The sequence below is a fragment of the Penicillium samsonianum genome, assembly GCF_028829775.1.
Source record: "Penicillium samsonianum strain IBT 33392 chromosome Unknown utg000002l_segment0_segment0, whole genome shotgun sequence".
Taxonomy (NCBI): domain Eukaryota; kingdom Fungi; phylum Ascomycota; class Eurotiomycetes; order Eurotiales; family Aspergillaceae; genus Penicillium; species Penicillium samsonianum.
In genome coordinates this window covers 789,383-811,524 of record NW_026643260.1, presented here as the reverse complement: position 1 = coordinate 811,524, position 22,142 = coordinate 789,383, and the positions used below count along the sequence as shown (strand labels likewise).

The 22,142-nt window shown below is 47.0% G+C and overlaps 7 protein-coding genes across 7 annotated transcripts; 4 read left to right on the top strand and 3 right to left on the bottom strand.

Moving 5' to 3' along the window:
- Window positions 1-431: 431 nt before the first annotated feature.
- N7471_002153 (uncharacterized protein) lies at window positions 432-2,984 on the bottom strand (the record flags this gene model as incomplete). Its single annotated transcript, XM_057274873.1, has 4 exons — window positions 432-1,450; window positions 1,512-2,130; window positions 2,196-2,437; window positions 2,510-2,984. 4 exons carry the CDS (start codon window positions 2,982-2,984, stop codon window positions 432-434), a joined length of 2,355 nt encoding a protein of 784 aa, XP_057139511.1.
- Window positions 2,985-4,604: 1,620 nt separating this feature from the next.
- On the top strand, window positions 4,605-6,345 carry N7471_002152 (cytochrome P450; the record flags this gene model as incomplete). Its single annotated transcript, XM_057274872.1, has 5 exons — window positions 4,605-5,357; window positions 5,431-5,736; window positions 5,781-5,891; window positions 5,946-6,103; window positions 6,159-6,345. 5 exons carry the CDS (start codon window positions 4,605-4,607, stop codon window positions 6,343-6,345), a joined length of 1,515 nt encoding a protein of 504 aa, XP_057139510.1.
- Window positions 6,346-8,966: 2,621 nt separating this feature from the next.
- Window positions 8,967-14,641, top strand: N7471_002151 (ABC transporter transmembrane domain type 1; the record flags this gene model as incomplete). Its single annotated transcript, XM_057274871.1, has 12 exons — window positions 8,967-9,182; window positions 9,245-10,280; window positions 10,338-10,661; window positions 10,728-11,504; window positions 11,560-11,874; window positions 11,932-12,043; window positions 12,097-12,168; window positions 12,221-12,852; window positions 13,087-13,129; window positions 13,198-13,278; window positions 13,359-13,963; window positions 14,295-14,641. 12 exons carry the CDS (start codon window positions 8,967-8,969, stop codon window positions 14,639-14,641), a joined length of 4,560 nt encoding a protein of 1,519 aa, XP_057139509.1.
- A 234-nt stretch (window positions 14,642-14,875) lies between these two features.
- On the bottom strand, window positions 14,876-15,628 carry N7471_002150 (GPI anchored serine-threonine rich protein; the record flags this gene model as incomplete). The annotated part of the gene is made up of 3 exons (XM_057274870.1): window positions 14,876-15,230; window positions 15,326-15,421; window positions 15,510-15,628. 3 exons carry the CDS (start codon window positions 15,626-15,628, stop codon window positions 14,876-14,878), a joined length of 570 nt encoding a protein of 189 aa, XP_057139508.1.
- A 949-nt stretch (window positions 15,629-16,577) lies between these two features.
- N7471_002149 (alanine--glyoxylate transaminase) lies at window positions 16,578-17,793 on the bottom strand (the record flags this gene model as incomplete). The annotated part of the gene is made up of 2 exons (XM_057274869.1): window positions 16,578-17,646; window positions 17,705-17,793. The coding sequence occupies 2 exons, from the start codon at window positions 17,791-17,793 to the stop codon at window positions 16,578-16,580; spliced, it is 1,158 nt and encodes a 385-aa protein (XP_057139507.1).
- A 1,133-nt stretch (window positions 17,794-18,926) lies between these two features.
- Window positions 18,927-19,688, top strand: N7471_002148 (vacuolar protein sorting-associated protein 29; the record flags this gene model as incomplete). Its single annotated transcript, XM_057274868.1, has 4 exons — window positions 18,927-18,983; window positions 19,034-19,048; window positions 19,106-19,519; window positions 19,572-19,688. 4 exons carry the CDS (start codon window positions 18,927-18,929, stop codon window positions 19,686-19,688), a joined length of 603 nt encoding a protein of 200 aa, XP_057139506.1.
- Window positions 19,689-20,965: 1,277 nt separating this feature from the next.
- Window positions 20,966-21,806, top strand: N7471_002147 (polyadenylate-binding protein; the record flags this gene model as incomplete). Its single annotated transcript, XM_057274867.1, has 4 exons — window positions 20,966-21,046; window positions 21,190-21,446; window positions 21,509-21,596; window positions 21,654-21,806. The coding sequence occupies 4 exons, from the start codon at window positions 20,966-20,968 to the stop codon at window positions 21,804-21,806; spliced, it is 579 nt and encodes a 192-aa protein (XP_057139505.1).
- Window positions 21,807-22,142: the final 336 nt, after the last annotated feature.

The following is a 22,142-nucleotide window of genomic DNA, read 5'->3' as shown; positions in this document are numbered from 1 at the left end:
TGCCTGAGGCATCACTGGCGGCCTGAGGCCACCACAACAGGTTTGGCCCCAATTGCGGTTTATGGCGAAGTCATTATGAGATTAGCAAAGCTGGTAAGCACTTTCATATCACTTTAAAACTCTTCAATCCTATTCTCAAGATTTCATACATCAAACCTCCTACTCCAACATGGTCCACACCTTCTATGACGGAACCATTGTGGTGGCCCAACACATCCTACGCTCCCTGTCCCACTTTCTCCAACAAGCCGAGCAACGCCCTAATGCTACCGATCTGCTCAATTCACGTCTCTATGAGGACACGTATTTCTCGATTTAATGTAGGTGTGCAATTGAACCTGGTTGATGCTGTCTAAATAATCTATATCCTCTTCTCCGTATTCTCAACACTATTCAACCGGAATCAATTTCTCCACACCTATCAGTAATTTCTATCCTAAATGGGTTTCTCTAATCACAGCTATCCGCATCGTATCCAAAAGGTTAAAGGCCGCCCCCGAATGACCATATACCCCTCCCTCAAACGTCTCGGTTGCGTCTTTCCCTATCGCCCCTATGATCATGGCTGTACCTCCCGGGTGCTCTGTCACAAAAGCTGAAACATCATGAACAACCCCCCTGATAACTATGAGATTACATCCTGTCCTCGCCTGTTGTTGGAACTCTTCCCACTCCATAACTGGAAGTTCCTCCAGCGGCACACCCCAGTCAACCATCTCACACTCCTTCTCCAATTTCTCCTGTCTTCGCTGTAGCCTCCCTTTCTGAATCTCATTTTGCGGGAAACGTCTTAGATTAGAGGCAAGCCCAATCTGATAACACGTCCAGATCAACCACTTGGTCGGGTCAAAGTCATACCATCGAACCCCATTCCGATAATCGATTGGGAATTCATGATGAAAATTATGATATCCTTCTCCAAGGGTGAGGAGACCGGTCAAAGGGTGATCTCGGGGAGATTTCCCGATTCCATAAGGCTGATCCCCGAACCAGTGCGCGACAGAATTCACACAAAATACGCCCTGTAGTTGACCGGCTGTGCCTATACAGCCTGCCACGACGAAACCACCAATATAGTCACCAAAGTATAGGCCACAGACAACCGTGGGGAGGACGTAACCAATAAGGAATGCCAGGGGGAAATAGTATTTGCGCTGCCATTCCACGATAGGATCAGATTTGAGGTCACTCATATCCACGTGGCGTGTAGTCGAGACGTCATATGGGGAATATGGTTTTTCAAACAAGAGCCATCCCATATGCGCATGGAAGAATCCCCGTTTTATATTGTACGGATCTTGATCAGTATCAACATAGCGATGATGGGCCCGGTGGTCGCGACACCATTTTTTGATAGGGTCCTGTCCCGCGCCAGCGCCGATGACCGCAAGAATCACTTTCAAGAGTGGACTAGCAGTATAAGCTCTGTGTGCCCAGAGGCGATGATAACCTGTTGAGATATTTCATTACTTGAGTGCAACGGGAAAGAAGTGACTGTTAGAGGAACTCACCAGTCGTCACGGCAAGAGCTCGTGTGTATCCATAGATAAAGGCAAAACAAAAGGTCTCTTTACGAAGAGGAACCCACAAAAGACTAATCAGAGCTACCAAAGGAACTCCGACAAGATAGGTTGAATTTTTTAAGTTCAACGACTCTTGACTGCCGCCGTCTGGCTTTTTGCTAGTGGGAGCTAAAAAATGAGTTTTCTTAGCGGCAGGACTTTGTTGATTCAGAGAAATCGGCTTCGTGTTCGTCTTGTAGGATTTTATGAAAAATTGCACAAAAAGGATGATCAAAGGGACGAGATAAATGCTTCCCACAGTAAGGCAGAAAGCCTCTCCACTGTCACTCAAGCATGTAATTCTACTATCGCTAGCCAATTTTCCGGCCTTGCCATAAAATTCCCCGGTTGAAGAGGTATTGTGGCTTATGGGAAAGTGCAATGTTGGCGCCGGGTCGTTGTTGAGACTGTTTTCTGCCACCTCTATAGGGACCTTATAACGCACGAAGAGCACACAGTGGCCCCAGGCCAGTCCCACTAAGAACTGGGCGATTTGAATGCTGGTTAGAGCGCGCTTAACACCTATAGAGACAGAAACCCCGAGGCTTTGGATGGTGAAGTATGAGTACTAGAATATGATGATAAATTGTTAGCATAGTATATCGACGCAGACAAACGGTTGGGCCGATTTACCATCAAAGTATGGATTCCCGCATTCAATAGCACCGCAACAAAGCCCAGCGGGGATTCATATCTCATCGTTGCCCATCCACAAATAATCACACCGGCGTGATGATATGTTTGTAAAGTTGAGCTTTTTTTCCCGCGTGCGAGAATTATCAGAGTGTCTATAATCTCGTAGAACTTGCTCATATAGAAAAGCCAGCCTAAGTAACCGCAGCCTCCTTCCCAAAAACTTTTTGAGCTCTTTAAAACTAAGAAAAGGTATAAGCGGTTAGACGACTGATTGTTATATATAAGATCCTAGTTGATGATCAAAGGCTTACCGAGAAACGAACTTGACTCGACTTCACAAAAGTATTCCGCTAAACAGGCGTAGTAATTAGGTCCTTCCTCTGCTACTGCCGAAGGCCAATAGCTATATAGAACGTAGAACATTCCACACAAAGTCCATGCAGAGTACAACGCTAGGAAGGCGTTATGCGTTACCACTAGAGTCTTGAATATGAAGGTTTTGCTGAAAGCCCATGGCCGATACTGTCGGGTAGTATTGAATTGATTCAAAAGTAGAACTGTGGTAGTATATACCGTCGCGAAAGTGAGAACGAGCTTAAGATCGAGAGAGAGGCGGAAAAGTTTCGGATTGATCATAAACGGCTGGAAAAACATTGCCGCGGAAGTATCCGTGGGCGGAAGAGGGAGACGTGTGGCCGGCTTGTGAGGCTGGCTTGGGGGGAACTTGAAAAGGTCCAGTGGTGGAAGGGCGAAGTTAATCGCAGTTTTGGCTGTGAAAAGATCCATGATAATAGAGCAACTGGAGAGCAGAGTCCTTGTCAGGCTAGGTGGCCTCTGCGCTACTTTATAGATGCTGGGGAGGTGCACACGAAAGGGGGAATGCCTCAGCTAGCTATAGTCACACCAAGAAAGACTTTATTATGCTGCCGCTAACGTAATTCATATACGAGCTGCGCGCACAAGCGAGCTGCGCAATCCAATACATATAGTAAATGCGGTAAATTAGATCTCGTTATTTCAACAACAGTGGTCTATAGGGACTTTTCCTTATAGCCTAGTACTTTTTATACGACATCTAGCAATTTTAGAGAGTTTCGAGAAATTTGATGATTTGGTAACTGAGATATATATTTTGATGAAGTTCAGCGCTGTAATTTTCTATACCATAACACTGCAAGTTTTCGATTTATTCGAAATTAATATATGCTACTAAAAATACTTATCAATAGCTATCGACAAGCAATGAAACAAAACAAGAACGTGGTTGTTGAGATATAAATGTAGCGTATATCGCATTTACTATGGTGCCCCGGACTGCGCAGCTCGCTTGTGAATTACGAAGGTTATTATGCAGCCGCTATCTTCACCGATAATGATCTGCAGTGACAAAAAATCGATTTATGTAGCATTCGAGAGATCTACTAGGAGACTCATCAAGCATAAGAATAGGATCTAGATTCTTTAGCTTAAGTGAGCCTTTAACGAGTAATGTCGGTAAGAAAAATAATGTAATACAGCATATAGTCATTACTCCAAGTACCTCTTTGGCCACAGCAGAGGTTATAGATAGCCTTGAATTTGGATCTACAGACGAACACCATTACTGTGTTCTGTCGCCTCACCATATATGTATATCAATGAACTATGGTATAATGCTAATTAGAAAGGACTACGAAAAGTCAGATTACAAAAACCGTGGAATAAATGACTAAAAAGCGTTTAAAACCAAAATTTATTAGTAACTACTACCTTGAAGGATACCTACTGTTCGTACCTAAGTGTGGCCTAATCACCTTCACCTAAACCAAATGACCAGTTTTGTCAATACTTTGCAGGAATCGCACTGTAACCTTGTTTCCTGTTCGAACGGCAGATCCTGAGGTCAAAGAGCCCGTTGGCGGATATTCTTTACCACTGAGACTAGGAGTATAGTGTTGTTACTGTGGGCTTCTGATTTTGAAAATCGCCTGCCGGGGGGAAGTAAAAAAATTTAAAAAAAGGGAAATGAGAAAATAACGACAATATCCATACGTGAGCCAATATCTTCTTTCCAAAAACGCTAATTATACTGGGCACGTACAGTTGCTTAGTTTCGCACGCCAATCCAGAAGCGATAATTTGTTTTCCATAAAAGAGCCAGTAGATTACCGGAACGTGTCGAAAGTATCTTGTAATGGCGGGTGTTTAACAAGAGTCCGACATGAGGATTGAAGGATCGGCATGCCACTTTGCTGCAGCAGGTTCGAAACATGCTTTGACTGCTGCATGGGGTTATTTAACCTATATCGCAATATACCCTTCCCAATACCGCTCTTGCTTGGCATGCTGTGATTTTTTGTGCCATTTCTAGTATTAAAGGCTTGATTCCGAACCTCTGGAGCATCGTGTATCAACTTCCCTCACGCAATGGTGCTCGTAATTGCTGCCCTGTGTCTGGTAGGCACTATGATATCTCTACTGCTCTCTGTGGCTATCTACAATCTCAACTTAAGCCCCCTGGCAGGCATTCCTGGCCCTCGACTGGCGGCAATCACACGATGGTATGAGACTTATTTCGACGTGTTCTGCGGGGGCCAATTTATGTACGAGATCCAGCGGCTGCATAAGCTGTATGGACCTTTGGTGCGCATTAGCCCCAATGAGGTCCACGTCAACACCGCCGACTTTTATGACACACTATATGCTGGGCCGACGCGGTGCCGCCACAAGGACCCCTGGTTTATGTCTTCTGTTGCACCAGGTACGTCATTTGCATCAAGTGAAGCCAAACACCACCGTGTGAGGCGTGGCGGTCTAAGTTCCTTTTTCTCTAAGAACGCCGTCCGTGCATGCGAGCCGCTCATACATGCCAAAATGCATCTACTATGTACGCATGTTCAACGAGCGCAGCAAAATGGAAATGCACTTGAACTACATACCTGCTTCGTCAACTTTGCTGTCGACACCATCTCGCAGTATGTATTTGGTACAGACTATCAGTTCAACACGCTACAGGAGCCAATGTTGAGCGACAAATGGAAGAAAGGTGTTAATAGCATCTTCGAGATGCTGTTGATCACACGTCACTTCCCTTGGCTGTATACCATATCAAGAGTATTACCACTATCTGTCTCTACCTGGTTCTGTCCGATATTTCTCCATATCAATGCAATTGAAAAGGTGGGTCCCTTCTTCACCTTACGCTCGAGCGCGAGTAATGGATATATTGTGCTAAGGTGATCTCAATCTTTAGGACATTGAACAGCAGGCCAGACTAGTCTATAGAACCTCTGCAGATGACAAAACTTCCATTATTGCGCATCTCATACGCAATGAGAAATTGCCCCCCGGCGAGCGCACGCTAGCCCGGTTGACCGACGAGGCCAAGTTCCTGCTGGTAGCTGGGACTGACGCACCATCACAAGTGATGGCCCTGACGATGTACCATATTCTGCACAACTCGCACGTCCACAGTCGGCTCAAAGAGGAGCTGCAAATGGCCCTTCCAGACACAGATACAAATCCCTCGTGGGAGGAGCTGGAACGATTACCCTACCTGGTAGGTGCGCCATACTAAGTAAGGGGCCAATCTAACGGTGACAGACCGCTGTGATCAAAGAAGGCCTGCGACTATCTGCCGTGGTGACCTCACGTTTGCCCCGAATTGCGCCCGATGAGGACCTAGTCTGCCATGGCTGGAAGATTCCCGCTGGTGTTCGTTTTATCCCCCCATTAGAAAACAGAGCGTTCACTGACCGTAAGTGCTAGACCACTGTTAGTATGTCCAATCATTTTATCCTACATGATGCCGAGATTTATCCCGATCCGTTGGTTTTTCATCCGGAACGATGGATATCCCCGTCAGCGGCGATGAAACGTTTTCTGGTTCCATTTTCAAAAGGCAGTCAGGGATGCCTAGGACCCAAGTAAGCTAATGCATTATTCTTTTTGCTAGAGGTATGCTTTACTGACAAGAGATAGTATGGCTTACTGCTGGCTCTACATTGGGCTGGCCATTCTATTGCGCCGATTTGACTGGGCGCTTCACAACACTGATGATAGTAATGTGACCATCGTGCGAGACTGCTTTAATGGCCAGACAGTCCCTGGGCATAACGCCATCCAGGTAAGGGTGTTGCCTAAGAAGGAAGGTACGGCAGAGGATTAGTCAGACCACCACTATTCAGCTACCATAATTTTGGAGCATACCCTTACTTTTTAACCCTTACATATATGCAAGCCATTGGATCTGTCTAGATTTCTGGACTATATTATACATATCCACTTTCCAATGAAGGAGTGAAATGCCCGAGGTCGTATCATATGCTGAGATATATCATCACAAATGAACTCGAATAAAGCAGGGCAGCAAGGAGGCGGTTTAACCTATAAAAGATAACCCAAAGATATCACATTTGACTCTGTCCTGACCCAAGTCACAGGCCTCGCATCAATGGCAGCTCAATCCAACTCTTCCCGGTCTGCGAACCCCCCGTTCACGCCATCCTGGCGTTACTATTATCAAAATCTACACTTGTTACATTTCATTTTGCTCCTCACTATTATAGGAGTTCTAGTTTTATATATTCCCTCGGTAACCTTGAGACTCAAAACGGGTGTCTTGACATTCGTGCTCCATTTAATGGGACTGCTCGGACTCACGGCCGGTTTATTCTTCAGAACTACGAGTCCCAGAAGTATGACAATCTCGGAAATCTGACTTTTATATTGTTTTGCAGGATACCATCGTCTGTGGACCCATAAATAATACGAGGCCTCGCTTCCACTAAGGGTGTTTCTAGCAATTTCCCCCCCGCGGGGGGGGGCAATTATAACGGTCAATTGTCGAATGGGTCACACACCATCGTGCTTATTACTAGTATACTAATACAGACAAAGATCCCTATGATGTAAGAAAGGGATTTTTCTTTCGCTATATAGGCTGGATCCTAATATACATGCACAAAACATAGGGCTCTGTTAACATCTTAGACCTAAAAGAAGATCCCGTGGTCCGGTGGCAATAAAAGCATTATTTAATTATTTTCGTGCTTCGCTGTTTTGGTTTACCAACTTTGATTGCTCACTTTAGATAGAATGATTGGCGAGGCCTAGTTTATACTAGCGTCCTTCGTCTTTTCCTCACCTTTTAGGTGACATTCCTCTCCGGTTCTATCGGGCACGCCGAGTGGGCAAGTAAAAGGACCTACTCAGATAAGAATAGCGGAGTGGACGTTTCTCTCCTTTCATTTTTAAATCATAGAGAAGGATATCATAACTTTCATCATACTTTCCCAAACGACTTTCGCACCGGAGTGTAGTGGTACCATATCGACCTATCCAAGTGGATGATTTTACTATGGTGCCAGCTTGGTCTTGCAAGAAACCCAGTAATGGCAACGGAATCTGAAATTAGGAGAGCGCACCAGCGGCAAAAAAGAAGAACTCAGCATGGGGAGACTGTTGAGTATGTGGATGAGGACCACGAAGATCTTTCAACCCTTCTAGTGATAAAGTGGTCAGAATACATTGACCAGGCTAACACTAGTTGTTGTCTGGTGTGCATCAATGGCGTGATACATGATATATCTGATTTTATGGGAGAGCATCCTGGAGGGAAAGATTTGTTGCATCAAGTTCTTGCGACCGATGGGACTGCTGCATTCTACAATGACTACCATGATCACTTCAGTCATGCCCAAAATGTTTTGGCAGCAATGCGTATTGCTGTTCTTGAAGACTCGCCGCCAACAAATCCACCTGTTTCATAGTTATAGATAGACATATCTGAAAGACAAAATAGAGAGTCGTTAACCAAACCGTCAATGCCTCTCCGCTTCTCTTCAGACAGGGAATTCTCTGGACTTGAAAATGATCTCGAGGGTGTTGGAGGTGGGAATTGACCCCATGTCCCTCTAGAGCAATAGGCACCGTTGGCATAGAATATGAGACATCCTTGCTTTGAAAAATTGTTGACGGGAGCCCTCCGACAAGACCTCCGGGGCGATGTATCAGGGTATCGTACTCAATAAAAAAATAGCTCCAGCTAAGGGCACCACCGACGATGAATTGTGCGATTTCAGAAGCCGTTAAACTCTGTTTGATGAAACCGAAGACTGGAAGACCAAGGGAAGGTCAAGAAAAGTACGAGTACTGGGACAATGAAATCAGGATTCAGTTCTAAGACCAAATATTGAGTAGAGTGCATATATGTGTAAAAGAGCGGGGTCCCAAACAGTCTAAGATCGGCACAGATCGAGAATTTCCTGGGGTACTATGAGGAGGCTGATACGGACTACGACGGGCGACCGGGAAAGTTTCGAACCTCCCCTAGAAATACCCGGGAATTTAGATTAATCATGGTGGCAAAACATACAGAATCATGAGCAGCGAGGCTCTGCCATATATAGTCCCTGCAGCGAAGGACTCGGAGACACATATGGAAACTCAGACCAGTATGAACGATCCCCTTTTAGATGCTGCGGATATAGATACTGGGTTTGATAGCATACATATACACATTTTGGTAAACATAGGTTTTTTATTTCTTTCCTTATTTGACGTTATGGTCATGATAACAGTGCGGACAAACAAAGGAGACATAACGTTGTCTGCTATAACATAAAACCTATCATCGGGTCTATGTAAAAATCAGTAATGACAAGGCATCGATTGCGCGATAGGCGACACGACAGGGGCTCGCTAGCTTACTTAACATGAAGTAATTTCCCTTTACCTCCATCTTTTGAAAATAAAAAAAAGAGCGAAAAAAGAATACACCACGACATCATGGCACCAGAGTGCTCGCCCCAGGCTGACAACAGTTTCGGCCCTGTGGTAGATCATCAGTGCCGTGATGGCTTTGATTTCACGCTATTGTTCGAGCAAGTCATATTTGGCCTCGTTCCTGCGGTCGCATTTCTCCTCGTGTGTCCTCTTCGATTGCAATTCCTGGTTAAGAGAGATGTGCGGACTCAGCCTCACGTAATGAGATTAGCAAAGCTGGTAAGCACTTTCATATCCCTACTTGCAGCGTCAAACACGAGATAACGTCAATTGCACCTCAGATAACTGCCTTGGTTTTCGCCGCAATCCAACTTGCCCTGCTCATCAGCTGGACAAAGAAAACGCAGCCAATTACAAAGTTCTCCGTGGCATCAAGTGCAATAAACTTGGTAGTGGCAATGGAAATTGTGGTCTTGTCGTGGGTGGAAGATGAGCGATCCGTTAGACCGTCATCACTCCTCGCCATCTACCTTCTCTTCACACTACTCTTGGATGTTGTGCAGACAAGGACTTTATGGTTATCTCACGGGAATTCGCTGATCCCTAGTCTCTTCACCGCAAGTGTCGCTGCGAAAACAGCAATGGTGCTGTTCGAGAGCTTGGGGAAGCAGAGACACCTCATCGGTTCCTATCAAGATCTTACACCGGAGTCGACGAGTGGAATTGTCAATCGATCGTTCATGTGGTGGCTAAACCGTCTGTTTGTCACGGGCTTTCACTCTTTGCTTACTACTAAGGATCTTGATCATCTCGACAAGCCCCTGGAGTCCGCGGGAACGGCGCAGAAGGCATTAAGAGCCTGGGCTCTACGCCAGAATCCCGAGCGCCGCTTCGAATTTCCATGGCAAATGGGCCTAGCGTTCAAGGGACCACTTGCTCTGATAGTAGTTCCACGCCTATTCTTGATCGGATTTACCTTCTCACAGCCCTTCTTGATCGCATCTGTTCTCAACTGGCTTGATAACTCGTATAGCGCGAGCAATGCCGGCTACGGCCTTATCGGCGCTACACTTCTAATATATCTGGGAATGGCCCTCTCGAACCTCATATACGACCAGATGTTGTATCGGTTTGTGACAATATTTCGAGGCGCAGCCTCGTCGATGATCTATTCCCATGCCTTAGACATCCCCGATGGCACCCTGGAGGATCGTTCTGCCACAATTACTCTAATAACTACCGACATTGACCGGATCATCGACTGTCTAATTACTTTGAATGAATTCTGGGCGCGGACGATTGAAGTGGCCATTGGCATTGCGCTACTCGCGCTTCGGTTAGGATGGGTTTGCCTAATGCCGTTAGTGATCGTTCTCAGTAAGGATTCCAGTCTCAATTCACATATGGCTACAATTTGCTAAAACTTGATAATAGTATCTAGTGGAGGAGCTATTTATATCTCGAAGCATATAGGAGGATACCAGAAAATATGGGTGGATGCCGTGCAGCAACGCATAGCGATCACCCGTTCGATGCTAGTCGGTATCCAAACAGTCAAGGGGACTGGGTTAGGTCAAACCTTTATTCAGCTCGTACAGAAGAAAAGGGTCCATGAGACCCAGCAGATGGCCAAGTACCGATGGAGTGTGGTCTGGAAGAATATGATCCACAATCTGCCTTGGGCCTTAGCACCAGCTTTGACCTTCGTCGTCTACGCTGCTCAAGGAAACGAACTGAATGCTACCAAGGCGTTCAGCAGTCTGTCCATCATAACCCTTCTAACTGATCCAGCTTCTAAGCTACTAAGCGCTATTCCTTCCATAGCGGCTGCGACAGGATGCTTTGATAGAGTACAAGCATTTCTTCTGCTCGCAACCGGTCCTCAACACAAAGGGGATGGCTTTGTTCGCACGAAGGAAACGAAAGTTGATGCATCGTCACATATCGTCGAAATGCAGCACATGACTTTCACGGGCTCACCAAACACTACCAACCTTCAAATACCTGTCATCTCCATGAAACATTTCAACATTCGCCCATTCCCATCAGCAAAAATTGTGTTGAGAGATGTTAATTTAGAAGTCCCTCTCGGGGCACTGGTCATCATCCAAGGGCCAGTTGGATCAGGCAAATCGACCTTGCTTCGGGCTATACTTGGCCAAGCAGTTTGCGAGAGTGGATCCAAGACAGTGAACATACAACAACCGGCCTTCTGCGCGCAAACACCGTGGCTCCCAAGTGGAACCATCCGCGATGCAATCTGCGGAACCTTCTCGGCGGGTCCAGTGAAAGAGGGTTCATTTGATAAAAACTGGTATGCGGCTGTTCTTCATGCATGTGCTCTCAATTCGGACCTGGATCTGCTTCGCGAAGGAGACGCTACGCGAATTGGACACGGATCTGTCCATGGACTGAGCGGTGGTCAAATGCATCGGGTCGCTCTTGCTCGAGCGGTATACGCTCGCAGGCAGCTTTTGCTGTTAGACGACATATTCAGTGCACTGGACCGTAAAACCAAGACTACTATCATAGCACGTCTTTTCGGAGTTGATGGACTGCTCCGAAAAGCAAATTCCACAATATTTTTGGTGGCACATGAGAGTAGGGCCCCAGCCAATGTTTATTTGTCGCCTATTACGAGCTAACATCCTAATAGTGGAGCAGCTGCCTTGTCCGGATCGGATTTATGTTCTTTCAGACGGGCGTCTTCGCCAAGAAGAGCCCTGCGAGGGGAATATCTACCAAGAAATGGGATCCGACGCTGTGGAAGCTGAGGGGTCAACGGGATTCCCAGAGCTGGCGACAGAGGATAAAGCCACCATGATCTCAGAAGCGAATGAGATCGACGATCTCAGGAGGTCATCAGGGGACTCTGCTGTCTATACGTATTATTTGCGCTACGTTGGGTGGACGAACGCTGTAATATTTATCTTCTTCGTGACAATGAATGTCTTCGCTAGCACATACAGTCGTATGTGAATTCTCACTTGTGCTATTCCCGATATCACTGACATCTATTTTCTACTAGAAATCTGGCTTAAGCGATGGGCTGATCGTGGCGGAGGCCAAAAGGCACTCTATGTCACGGTGTATTTCTTCCTCGCCATTTGCAACACTGTCGGAAATGGTGGTTACGTTTGGTGAATCGTTCTATTCCATAATATATCGTGGCTGACTCCTAACAAAATGATAGGGCTATCCTCATTCTGATCTCGCCATCAACAGCGCGCCGGCTTCATTATGTCGTACTGAAGACTGTCATGAGGTACATTCAGTTCCGTTATACTCCCGTCTCGGTCAACTGCTGACACCTGAAGGGCAACGCCTCAATTTCTAGCCACCGTTGACATCGGCTCAATACTAAACCGATTTAGCCAGGATATGACCCTGATAGAAAGCGATTTGCCTATTGGCGTCTTAATTACGGTCTCGAGTAAGGCCCCTGCCATTCCACTCAACCCCGGGAAAGGCTTTCTAACAACTATCGCTCCCCAATTCTCGATACTATTGCTGATGAATCCAGATCTCTTTTCATCAATTGCCACTGCTGCACTAATTGCGACCGGATCGAAGTACATGGCAATATCTGTGCCTTTCCTGCTCATCTCCCTCTTTCTCTTACAGCATTTCTATCTGAAGACATCACGACAGCTTCGACTATTGGACCTGGAAAGCAGAAGTCCATTATACTCCCATCTTCTGGACACTGTCGAGGGTCTTGCTACAATTCAGGCATTTGGCTGGAAAGCAGACTTTCGAATCGTCAATTCAAAATTGTTGGATGTTACTCAGCGCACGTATTATATGCTTAATTGCATTCAGCGCTGGCTTACCTTAGTCTTGGACCTCATCGTCGCTGCCGAGGCGGTCATTGTCGTCAGCTTGGCAGTGTCCTTAAGACATACTACGAGTGTCGGATTGCTTGGAGTATCGCTCAATAGCATTCTCGGTATGTCTTTCCGATGGCACTTTACTTTTCTGAAGCTGCCCCTTTAGGGTAGTGACAAAGATGTACTTTCGCCAGCTAACTTATCTCCACGAAGCCTTCAATGGTAGCCTTTCATCTCTTATATCGGGTTGGACACAATTGGAGATATCCCTTGGCTCAATCTTACGCGTCAAAGATTTCGAACTCACAGTTCCTCGTGAAATTTCAACTAAGAACTTCCCGTCAACTGGCCAGGTCAGGGAGCTATTGAGATCTCGGGGATGGCTGCGCAGTACAAGTATGTATCCCGCAAGACATCTGAGCTATCGCCACTTTTGATTCGCATAACTAACAAACTACGAACAGTTCTGAAGCGACAGTACTGAGCAATATCTCTCTGAAATGTTTGCCAGGTCAAAAAGTCGGTAATTACGGACGTACTGGGAGGTAAGCACCAGCTTCCTGGGAGTCCTATTTGGTTTTAGGATAACCAGTCCTGGCTAACTTTCCACCGCGTAATAAATTAGTGGAAAGAGCTCTTTACTTTCGACTTTGTTGGGAATGCTCGCCGTAACCAGCGGCTCAATCAGTATCGACGACATTGACCTCGCTACTCTTCCCCCCGATAAAGTCCGCGAAAGGCTTATCACCATTTCCCAAACACCATTCATCATGATTGGCTGCACAGTCAGGTTCAATCTAGATCCCACCGAAACCCTCCCTGACACAGACATCATCGCTGCTCTCGACCGAGTTGGGCTCTGGAATGGTGTGCTACTCGAAAGGGGCGGGCTAGGCGCCGAGATAAATGATATTCTATCGCTATCTCGAGGCGAGCAACAACTGCTACAATTTGCTCGTGCAATGCTAAAAATACAAGCAAGCAACGCTAGGATCTTGTTGATAGATGAAGGCACCAGCAGCGTCGATATGGAAACTGACGCTCGTGTGCAAGACCTTCTGCAACAGGATCCCTTTCGCACATGCACAGTCCTTACGGTTGCACATCGGGTCCACACTCTTTTGACTTATGATCTCATTGTCGGTCTAGATCGGGGGAAGATAGTAGAGATGGATGAGCCGATGGTTTTGAGTAATCGGAAAGATAGCATCTTTAGCAGCTTTCTCAAGGGTAGCGCATATTAGTTCATGAAATAGAGATTTACAAGAATTACCCACTTTGTAATAATAAGCGCTTCATCCAGCTTGCCTCAAACAAGTCTCGTTTGCCTTGGATAGCATTGATTATATTAAAGTCCTCTGCATTACATACGACAATTACTGCCGAGGGACATGACCAGGCGAGCCCATAGCAGTGAAAGTATGTCGGTGGATACCCATGGATGCTCGGTCGTCGGTGCCTCACCTTATTCAGTCCTACTTCAAATGAGAACGATCGAGAAATTGGGACCCAAAGGGCTCGGGTCAAATTTGCAGACTCATTTCAGTTGACGCCTTCGTAGCCGATTCGCAGCCCCACCGTGTTGATCGCCTCAACTCAGGTGAGGTATCTCTTTCCTATGGCTTGATCGCCAAGCGCCGACTCGAAGATGGATATAACGACCACCGATACATCCCTATCACCGTCTTTTTGATGTCGGATTTCCAAGTTCGCATCCTTCAGATCTGGCACAACAAGCAGAACCCTAAGGCTCTCCAAGTCCGATCGTCACCTATCATGGACTTTAAGGATGGAGTGCAAAATAACTTGGACGACTGGATCACCATTCTGTGTTGGATGGCAGGAGAGCCAGTGGGAAATACAAAAAACGGAATCGAAGTTGTTCGAGTCATTGAGCATGATGCATAGTGCGTCGCAGGATACGGGACACGGACAAAAGTTTGTTCTTTTACGACTACGCAGTTCGGGACAAAGGTTTCTTATTCCTTTCTTTATTTCCTGGTTCTTGCGTTACTTAGTTGAAGGAACTGTCAAAGAAAACAATAAAGTACATTATGTGAGAGATGAGATAGTAAGACTTTATAGGCCCATCTTTATATGGTATACGAGCATACATACAGTAATATCAAAGAGACAAGAACCTCAACCCAACACCAGAACTAAAAAAGAACCCCCCAGTGTAAGCCCCAGCAAACCCAGCCAACCCCCCATCCTTAAACCAGAAGCAGTCCCCTCTTCCGGACGGGGGATCGAATTAGCCTCCAAACCACTATACGACAATATCGGATGTCCCTCCTCGGAATCATTCTCAGCCTCGGAGTCGGAGATATCCGTTCCGTCATCAATATCAGTACTGCTCGTAGCCGCGGCTCTACTAGAGGTTATAGCAGATGCCGGCGTTGATTTTGGCGTGTGTGCTTTGGCATTAGCGCAGTTTTGTTGGTGGGTGGACTCGGCGTCCTTTCTCGATGCATCATCGGGACAGTTGTTATAGCAACTGTAGTGGTATTAGTGTCAATGTGTTATTTAGATGTGTGGAGGTGGTGTATAGGGTAAGTCTTGGGAATTACCCAGGTATTAAACGAGACTTACTCCACCACATTCGCGCTACTAGTACACTGGCAGTTCCAGTCGTCCGGTGCGCAGTTTGCCAAGTTAGATTGCATTGGTTGGATGCATTGTAGGATGCTGTTGGGTTGAAAAATTAGTATTTGGGCTCAACTTGAAATTAATATGACCGTCCACAGATGGGTATCCGTGGATCGACTCGACCTACCTTTCTGAGGCACATGCAGTATTCACCACATTGTCTGCTACTGTGCTTGTTGTTGTATCCGCTGAGGCGAAGGTAGCGGCTGCTAAGATAAATGGAAGGGTAGAGTTCAAGTAATGCATCTTGAGGAGATATTTTATATTAAGATATTGTCATGCAGTTGGGAAGCCTTGCTACTTTATGAATTATAATAGAAGCGAACAGACATATACAGGATGGATGGGCATACAGATATAAACGAAATAATATCCACTGCTACATTTCTATCAAAGACAAAACATTCCATTCCTACTCTGTACCTTCATCTCTGGCGAAACTCTATCGAAAACACGGGGAGATCCCATGTGGGAATCTAGTGCTCAAATCAGCTTGCGATAGAAAACATTCCTGGTTATATCTAACCTACTCTATATTGCTATGTACAATGGAAACTTTGGAGGTCAGCCGCGTCTATGCAAGAGAGGGTTGGTCAATTCGTTGCTGTCTAGGGGTGTGGCAGGGGGGCCTCGGCATGCTTCCAGCTTGTCTAACAGCAACTAGGAGCTAGTAGGGTGAAATAGAAAATTGTATGTAGTAATTCCTGGCATAATATTACATTCTTGACTCCTACTGCCTGTTCAAAGTCCCTGCTATACTACATTCCTACAAGTCTGGGGCATACTTCGGCTAGGGTCTTGGGTCTGGGTAGACGCGCCAATAGGGAGGATCCCAGAATGTGGAGGATCGGCGGGTACCTGCAGATTAGTTTGTTTCTTGTTTGGGGTAGGAGGTAGTTCCGGACAGTGGGATTATCTAGGATTGAATGTTATTAAAGGAAAGGCAAAGCGAACAGCAATATTATTACTTCTGTACGATGTTGGAGAGAATAACCACATTAACTTATAAAGTGAGGTCACGTTACTATCCTACTCAACCTTGGAACAAGGGAGTTTCTACAAGCTTGGAATATAATAAACATTGTCTATAGTCAATAATTCATTGCAGTAGTTTTACCCAAAAGATAATCCGCAAGGCTTACTCTGGGTAAGTCCTAGTGATCCTATTTACATCGAACATACCTAAGTACAGCCCTTACAGACCCTTAGCCTGCTTGGCCTCGGCCAAAGCCTCCTTGAGCGCCGCCAGGGCATTGTCAACATCACCACGCTTGGGATCAGTGACACTGACACCCATGTGGCCGAAACGGATGTACTTGGTAGCAATCTCCTTGTGCAGGCCAGCTGCAAATATGACACCACGCTTAAGCAGACCAGGCAGGACATCGGCCGGGACCAGACCCTCAGGCAAGTACATGGCAGTCATACCATGAGCCTGGCATTCAGGGCGAGAAGCAAGCTGCTTGAGGCCAAGCTCGGCAGCAGCAGCCTTAACCTTATCCGAGACCTCGGTGTGGATAGCGAATCGGCCGGGCACATCAGCGGTGATCTGGGTGAGGGTCGTGTGCAGGGCGTGGACGAGCTGGGTGGGCGGGGTGGCGAAGTAAGAGGGCTTGTTGTTCTCGTAGTTCTGCATGATGGGAAGCCAGTTGGCGATGGAGGCGTAGTAAGCGCCGGGCGGGGTCTTGCGCGACTGGGCGGCCTGGATGGCGCGGCCGGATGTCATGACGATGCTCAGACCGGGCGGGCAGCCGATGGCCTTCTGCGAAGCTGTGAGAACCGCATCAAGGTCCCACTCGTCAAATGCGATCTCCTCTGAGCCGACACTGCACACGCCGTCCACAACCACGAGGGTGTCTGGGCTGACGCGGCGCACCAATTGTGCGACGCCCTTGACGTCCGAGAGCACGCCGGTGGATGTGTCGACGTGTGTGAGGGTGATGACCTTATATGTCTTCTGCTTTAGGGCTTGCTCCACTTCCTCGAGCGAGGTGCGATCGCCGATGGGCGCCTTGAGGTGTGTCACGTTGGCACCGTATGTCTCGAGGCACTGGCCGAAGGAGTCGCCGAAGTATCCGGTGTTGAGAACGAGGGCGTTCTCGCCGCGCTCGATCAGGTTGGCAGAGACAAGATCCCAGCCTAGTGTGCCGCTTCCGGAGATGATGAAGGGCTGCGCGGTGGGGTTGGTGGATTGGAAGAGCTTGCGGACGAGAGTTAGGGTCTCGCCGAAGACCTTGACGAAGCCGGGAGCGACGTGGCTCTCACTGGGAAAGTTAGTTGGTTGTTTATTGTAGCAATGGCATTGTGGGCTGGATAACTCACGCATAGTGGGACATAGACTGGAGGACGGCATCGTCGAATTCGATGGGTCCCGGGATCAGGAGGGTGTTGTGAGGGGCTTGAGCAGACATAGTGGCAGTTGGTTCTGGGAGAGAGGCAGGAAGAATGGAGCGATCAATGGGTTTATATTCGACGTCGTCAGAGAATAGTGAATCTCTCTCGGTCGAGAAGGGAGTATTGAGGTCAGGTAACGGGAGGCGCTGGTCCAGGTGTCTGGAAATCAGGCTCAGACGCTCCGTGGTCGTTTTGGACGCCAGCTTTCCGATTGCGGCGAGCCGCGGGGTACTTTTCGCGTGAAAGGGTATTGGAGTTCCCGAGGGTAACTTTGCTGACTTCGGGGATCGCCGCCGAGTGGATTGGCCGAGATACCGATTGGGATTCGATGATTTGTTCGTTCGGATGGTAGAACCGAGAGCATGTGAGAGGGAGAATTGAAGGGCTATTTATGAATTGAGTCACGCTCTTGTCTCCGAAGGGGGTTTGTTTTCCTTTGGGGATTTTGACGTCGGAGAAGGGAAGGCCGGGCGGATCCTACCGATTGACTCCCCCAACAGTCTACGTCCTACGCTGTACGTGTTGTTCTATAGATATGTGTGGATATTAAACAATATCTGGGGTATTCTGCAGGTTTTATGGCATTTTGTGTCATTCTATTAGCAATTGAAGAGAATTGAAGAGAAATTGTATATCTTTGTAGAACTGTCTGCTGCACATATATTGGAGATAGGAGTATCCGAATACTAGGTAGACTTGCTCTCTGAGTTGAATGCGTATATAATATCACATCTATTTTGTAGATCAATCTCAATATGTCTGCCTGGCAATTGCGACCCCATTCGACCCTCGAAATCCAATGTAGTATGCCCCCTCTTGCTCTCCGGTGACCTCCGCAAAGCGTTAGGAAACCTTCGAAGAAAGACCCGGTAGAGCATGGATTGGACTCATTAAACCGAAAAGCATTCGGACGAGACGTTCGGCCTGATGAGCCAATGCGAAACAAAATGATCGGGATGGCTTCATAGAACAGATAGCGCTAAGCCACATTTAGACACAGAATAGGGCTTAGGGCATAGCTTAGTTGCTCTTCCCCGCGAAGCTCCATCAGGCTGAAGCCAACAGGCGTTGTTTCTTTCTGGCTTTCTCCGATTTCCGATCACCGTGGATGGACCATTGATCTCCATTTACCCCACACGCACCATCCAGGATGACCGCCCGTTTGGTCTTGGTCATTGGTGACCTGTTCATCCCTGACCGAGCTCCTGTAAGCTGTCCTCAGCTCAGCTTCACTATCTCCGCTAACACATCGTCTAGGATCTTCCAGCCAAGGTCCGTCTTTCTTCTGCGTCGCAATTTATTCCAGCCTGCTGACAATGTCGATTTTAGTTCCGCAAACTCCTGACTCCCGGCAAAATCGGCCAGACCCTTTGTCTGGGCAATCTGACTGACCGCGAGACCTATGATTTCCTTCGCGAGGTAGCCCCGGACCTCCAGATGGTCAAGGGTGACTACGATGTCGACTCTCCCAATCTCCCACTCTCCAAGATCGTGAACCATGGCAGTCTACGAATTGGTTTCACCCATGGTCATACGATCGTGCCACCCGCCGACGCCGACGCACTGCTTATCGCGGCCCGCCAGATGGATGTCGATGTCCTACTGTGGGGTGGTACCCACCGCTTCGAGGCATTTGAGATGGAGGGTCGGTTCTTTATCAACCCGGGAAGCGCAACGGGTGCTATGAGCTCGGGCTTCTGGCCAGATGGCGAGGAGCCTACACCGAGTTTCTGTCTGATGGACGTGAGTTGCCTTGACGGATTTGGAGAATAGTGTACATGCTGACCCTGAACAGATCCAAGGCGATGTCCTTGTGCTGTACGTCTATCAGCTAAAGACCGATGCCAATGGGGTGGAAAATGTCGCTGTTGAGAAGGTCTCCTTCCGCAAGAACCATCCCCCGGCTTCGTAATGCTACTTATACCTACTCCTTCCTTTCTCCCTACTCCGTGTAAATAACTGCCTCGATGTTCGCCTGATCATATGTTCTTCTCCTTCCCTCCGCCTTTTTGCAGATCCCATGCTTTTTCAATTTGATACATGATACCTTGAATCGAGTCATTTCCTCAACATTGTCTATGATGTTACTATCTATCCCTATGGGCTGAATTGCTCGCTCTGGTTTTCTTGATTCCCCCAAAACAGGATTCATCCGATAGAATTGAATTTATCCCTTTCATTTTGTGATCGTCCTGCGTCTTTGCTTGCACCTCTCTCTCCCAGACCGTGGATGTTTGTACTTATCTATGTAGCAACATTTGATACGGTAGCCAGAAGCAAATCATGTCAATTTCGATTCAATATTATTTGCATTCCTACCAACGAGCTGTGGCTCCTACGTGTATGGTGTAGATATATGGGATCTGTAATACTACGACACGCCCATACAACAGCACAGAGGTATATATGCATGATATCTCAATAACCTGAGTTTTTGCACCCCCGAACTAGCTAAAGCGAGAATAGAAGTTCGAATGTATAATGCAAGTCCAATTTGAATAATTTGATACTAAGATTGATCCATAATATCTAACTGAGAGAACAAGAATCATATCAAAAAAAGAGGTTGTATGTAAACGTGCGAATGGTCTATAGCTTTTATCATACTTGATAATTCTCTTTGAACACATCAAATGAAATGGACTTCCTTTACAGTATATATGTGTACTTATATTTTCCCTATCTATGTCGACGGTAAAGAAAATTCAGAAAATTGAGATATCAGGCCTATGTACCTTTTGTATAGGCGCGACATACAAAAGATAATTACTAATTTCCGGGGATTTTAAGGTGAAAGTTTGTCCATGGTTGTTTAGTGTGAACGTGAGGCTGGAAAGTTGATTACCGGTGTGGATACACCGCCCGGCAGTATACCGCCCATTCATCGCAGCCGGAATAGGCGCTATTCCCAAAATAGAAAGCCTCTCATTGCCAAATCCCAGAACTTCAATTCTCTGCCGCCTAGAGGTCTTGAACAGAGGGTTCTGTTAACTCGTACAAATCACCTGGGCAGTTCCCAATTTCAAGCAACTCAATCCCTTCGTTTTCATATATTAAATTTGACCCGCAAAGATTAAACCGACCCTCGGAGAGCTCTGACTTGCTCCCCTCATCGGTATCCCCGGCGCTTTCACCGACCCTTCGAATACCTCCAACCCACACACTTTTCTTTTTTTTTTTGCCGACAAGATGGCTGCTGAAGGCCAGGAGATTCCAGAGGAGGTCAAGGGGGAGCAGATTCCACCCCAGGAGGGTGGTGCAGATGACGAGGTACGTGTTATCGGGGTTGTTCCGTTGCACTGAAAGCAATCCCACTCTTTGTTCGCGTTCTTTGAGTTATTTCTTTCATACCCACGTCGCATACTTTCCCTCATATACAAGACACACCCCGCTAATATGATTGATCCATACAGGAAGAGATTGAGGCCATGAAGCGACGAGTGGCCGAGATGGAATCCGAGGCCGCTAAGCTGCGCGAGATGCAGGCCGACCTCGACCAGCAAACTGAGAACCTTCAAGAGAACAAGGAAGATATCGATGCGCGTAGTATTTTCGTCGGCAATGTCGACTACGGTGCTTCGCCGGAGGAGATCCAGGCTCATTTCCAGAGCTGTGGTTCCATCAACCGGGTTACCATCTTGCTGGACAAGTTCTCTGGCCAGCCCAAAGGGTGAGATTTGAACAGATGGAAGGAAAAATACAAGATGGATATGTGCTGACAACGCGCTGCAGTTATGCCTACGTTGAATTTTCGGAACCCAGCCTGGTCGCCCAGGCTCTGGTGTTGAACGAGAGTGTCTTCCGCGGTCGCAACTTGAAGGTCGGTTTATAATTGCTGATACCATTCTCTCTACACTCGCTGATGTCGAAATAACAGGTCGTTCCCAAGCGTACAAACCTGCCTGGTATGCACCGTGGCCGGGGTGGCTTCGGCCGCGGTCGTGGCCGTGGTCGTGGCTTCCCCCGTGGTGGTGGATATCGTGGCGGTGCTCCTCACCGGGGCCGGGGACGTGGTTTCTCGCCCTACTAAGTGTGTTGTTTGAAGGTGCTTCTGGAAATCCCGGGTCTGGTGTCCGATTTCAGGACCATCCGAACTTATCCTCTCCTCATTTTCTCTGTGGGTTTGGAGTTGTGGGAACTGTGCTGTACAATAATTTCCGGGCAGAGAATTAGCAAAAAAAAATAAGAGATAAGATTTGGCTATTGGCTTTGGGGTTGTATTTAATTGTACACTAGTAGTTAGCTGATATAGAAGGAAGATTATGTATTATATATGGTACGAGGTACATACTATAGTACTATTGTATACAAAGGAACATTAGAATATAGATATGAATATGGTTGCCTAAACAAAAGGTCATATTGC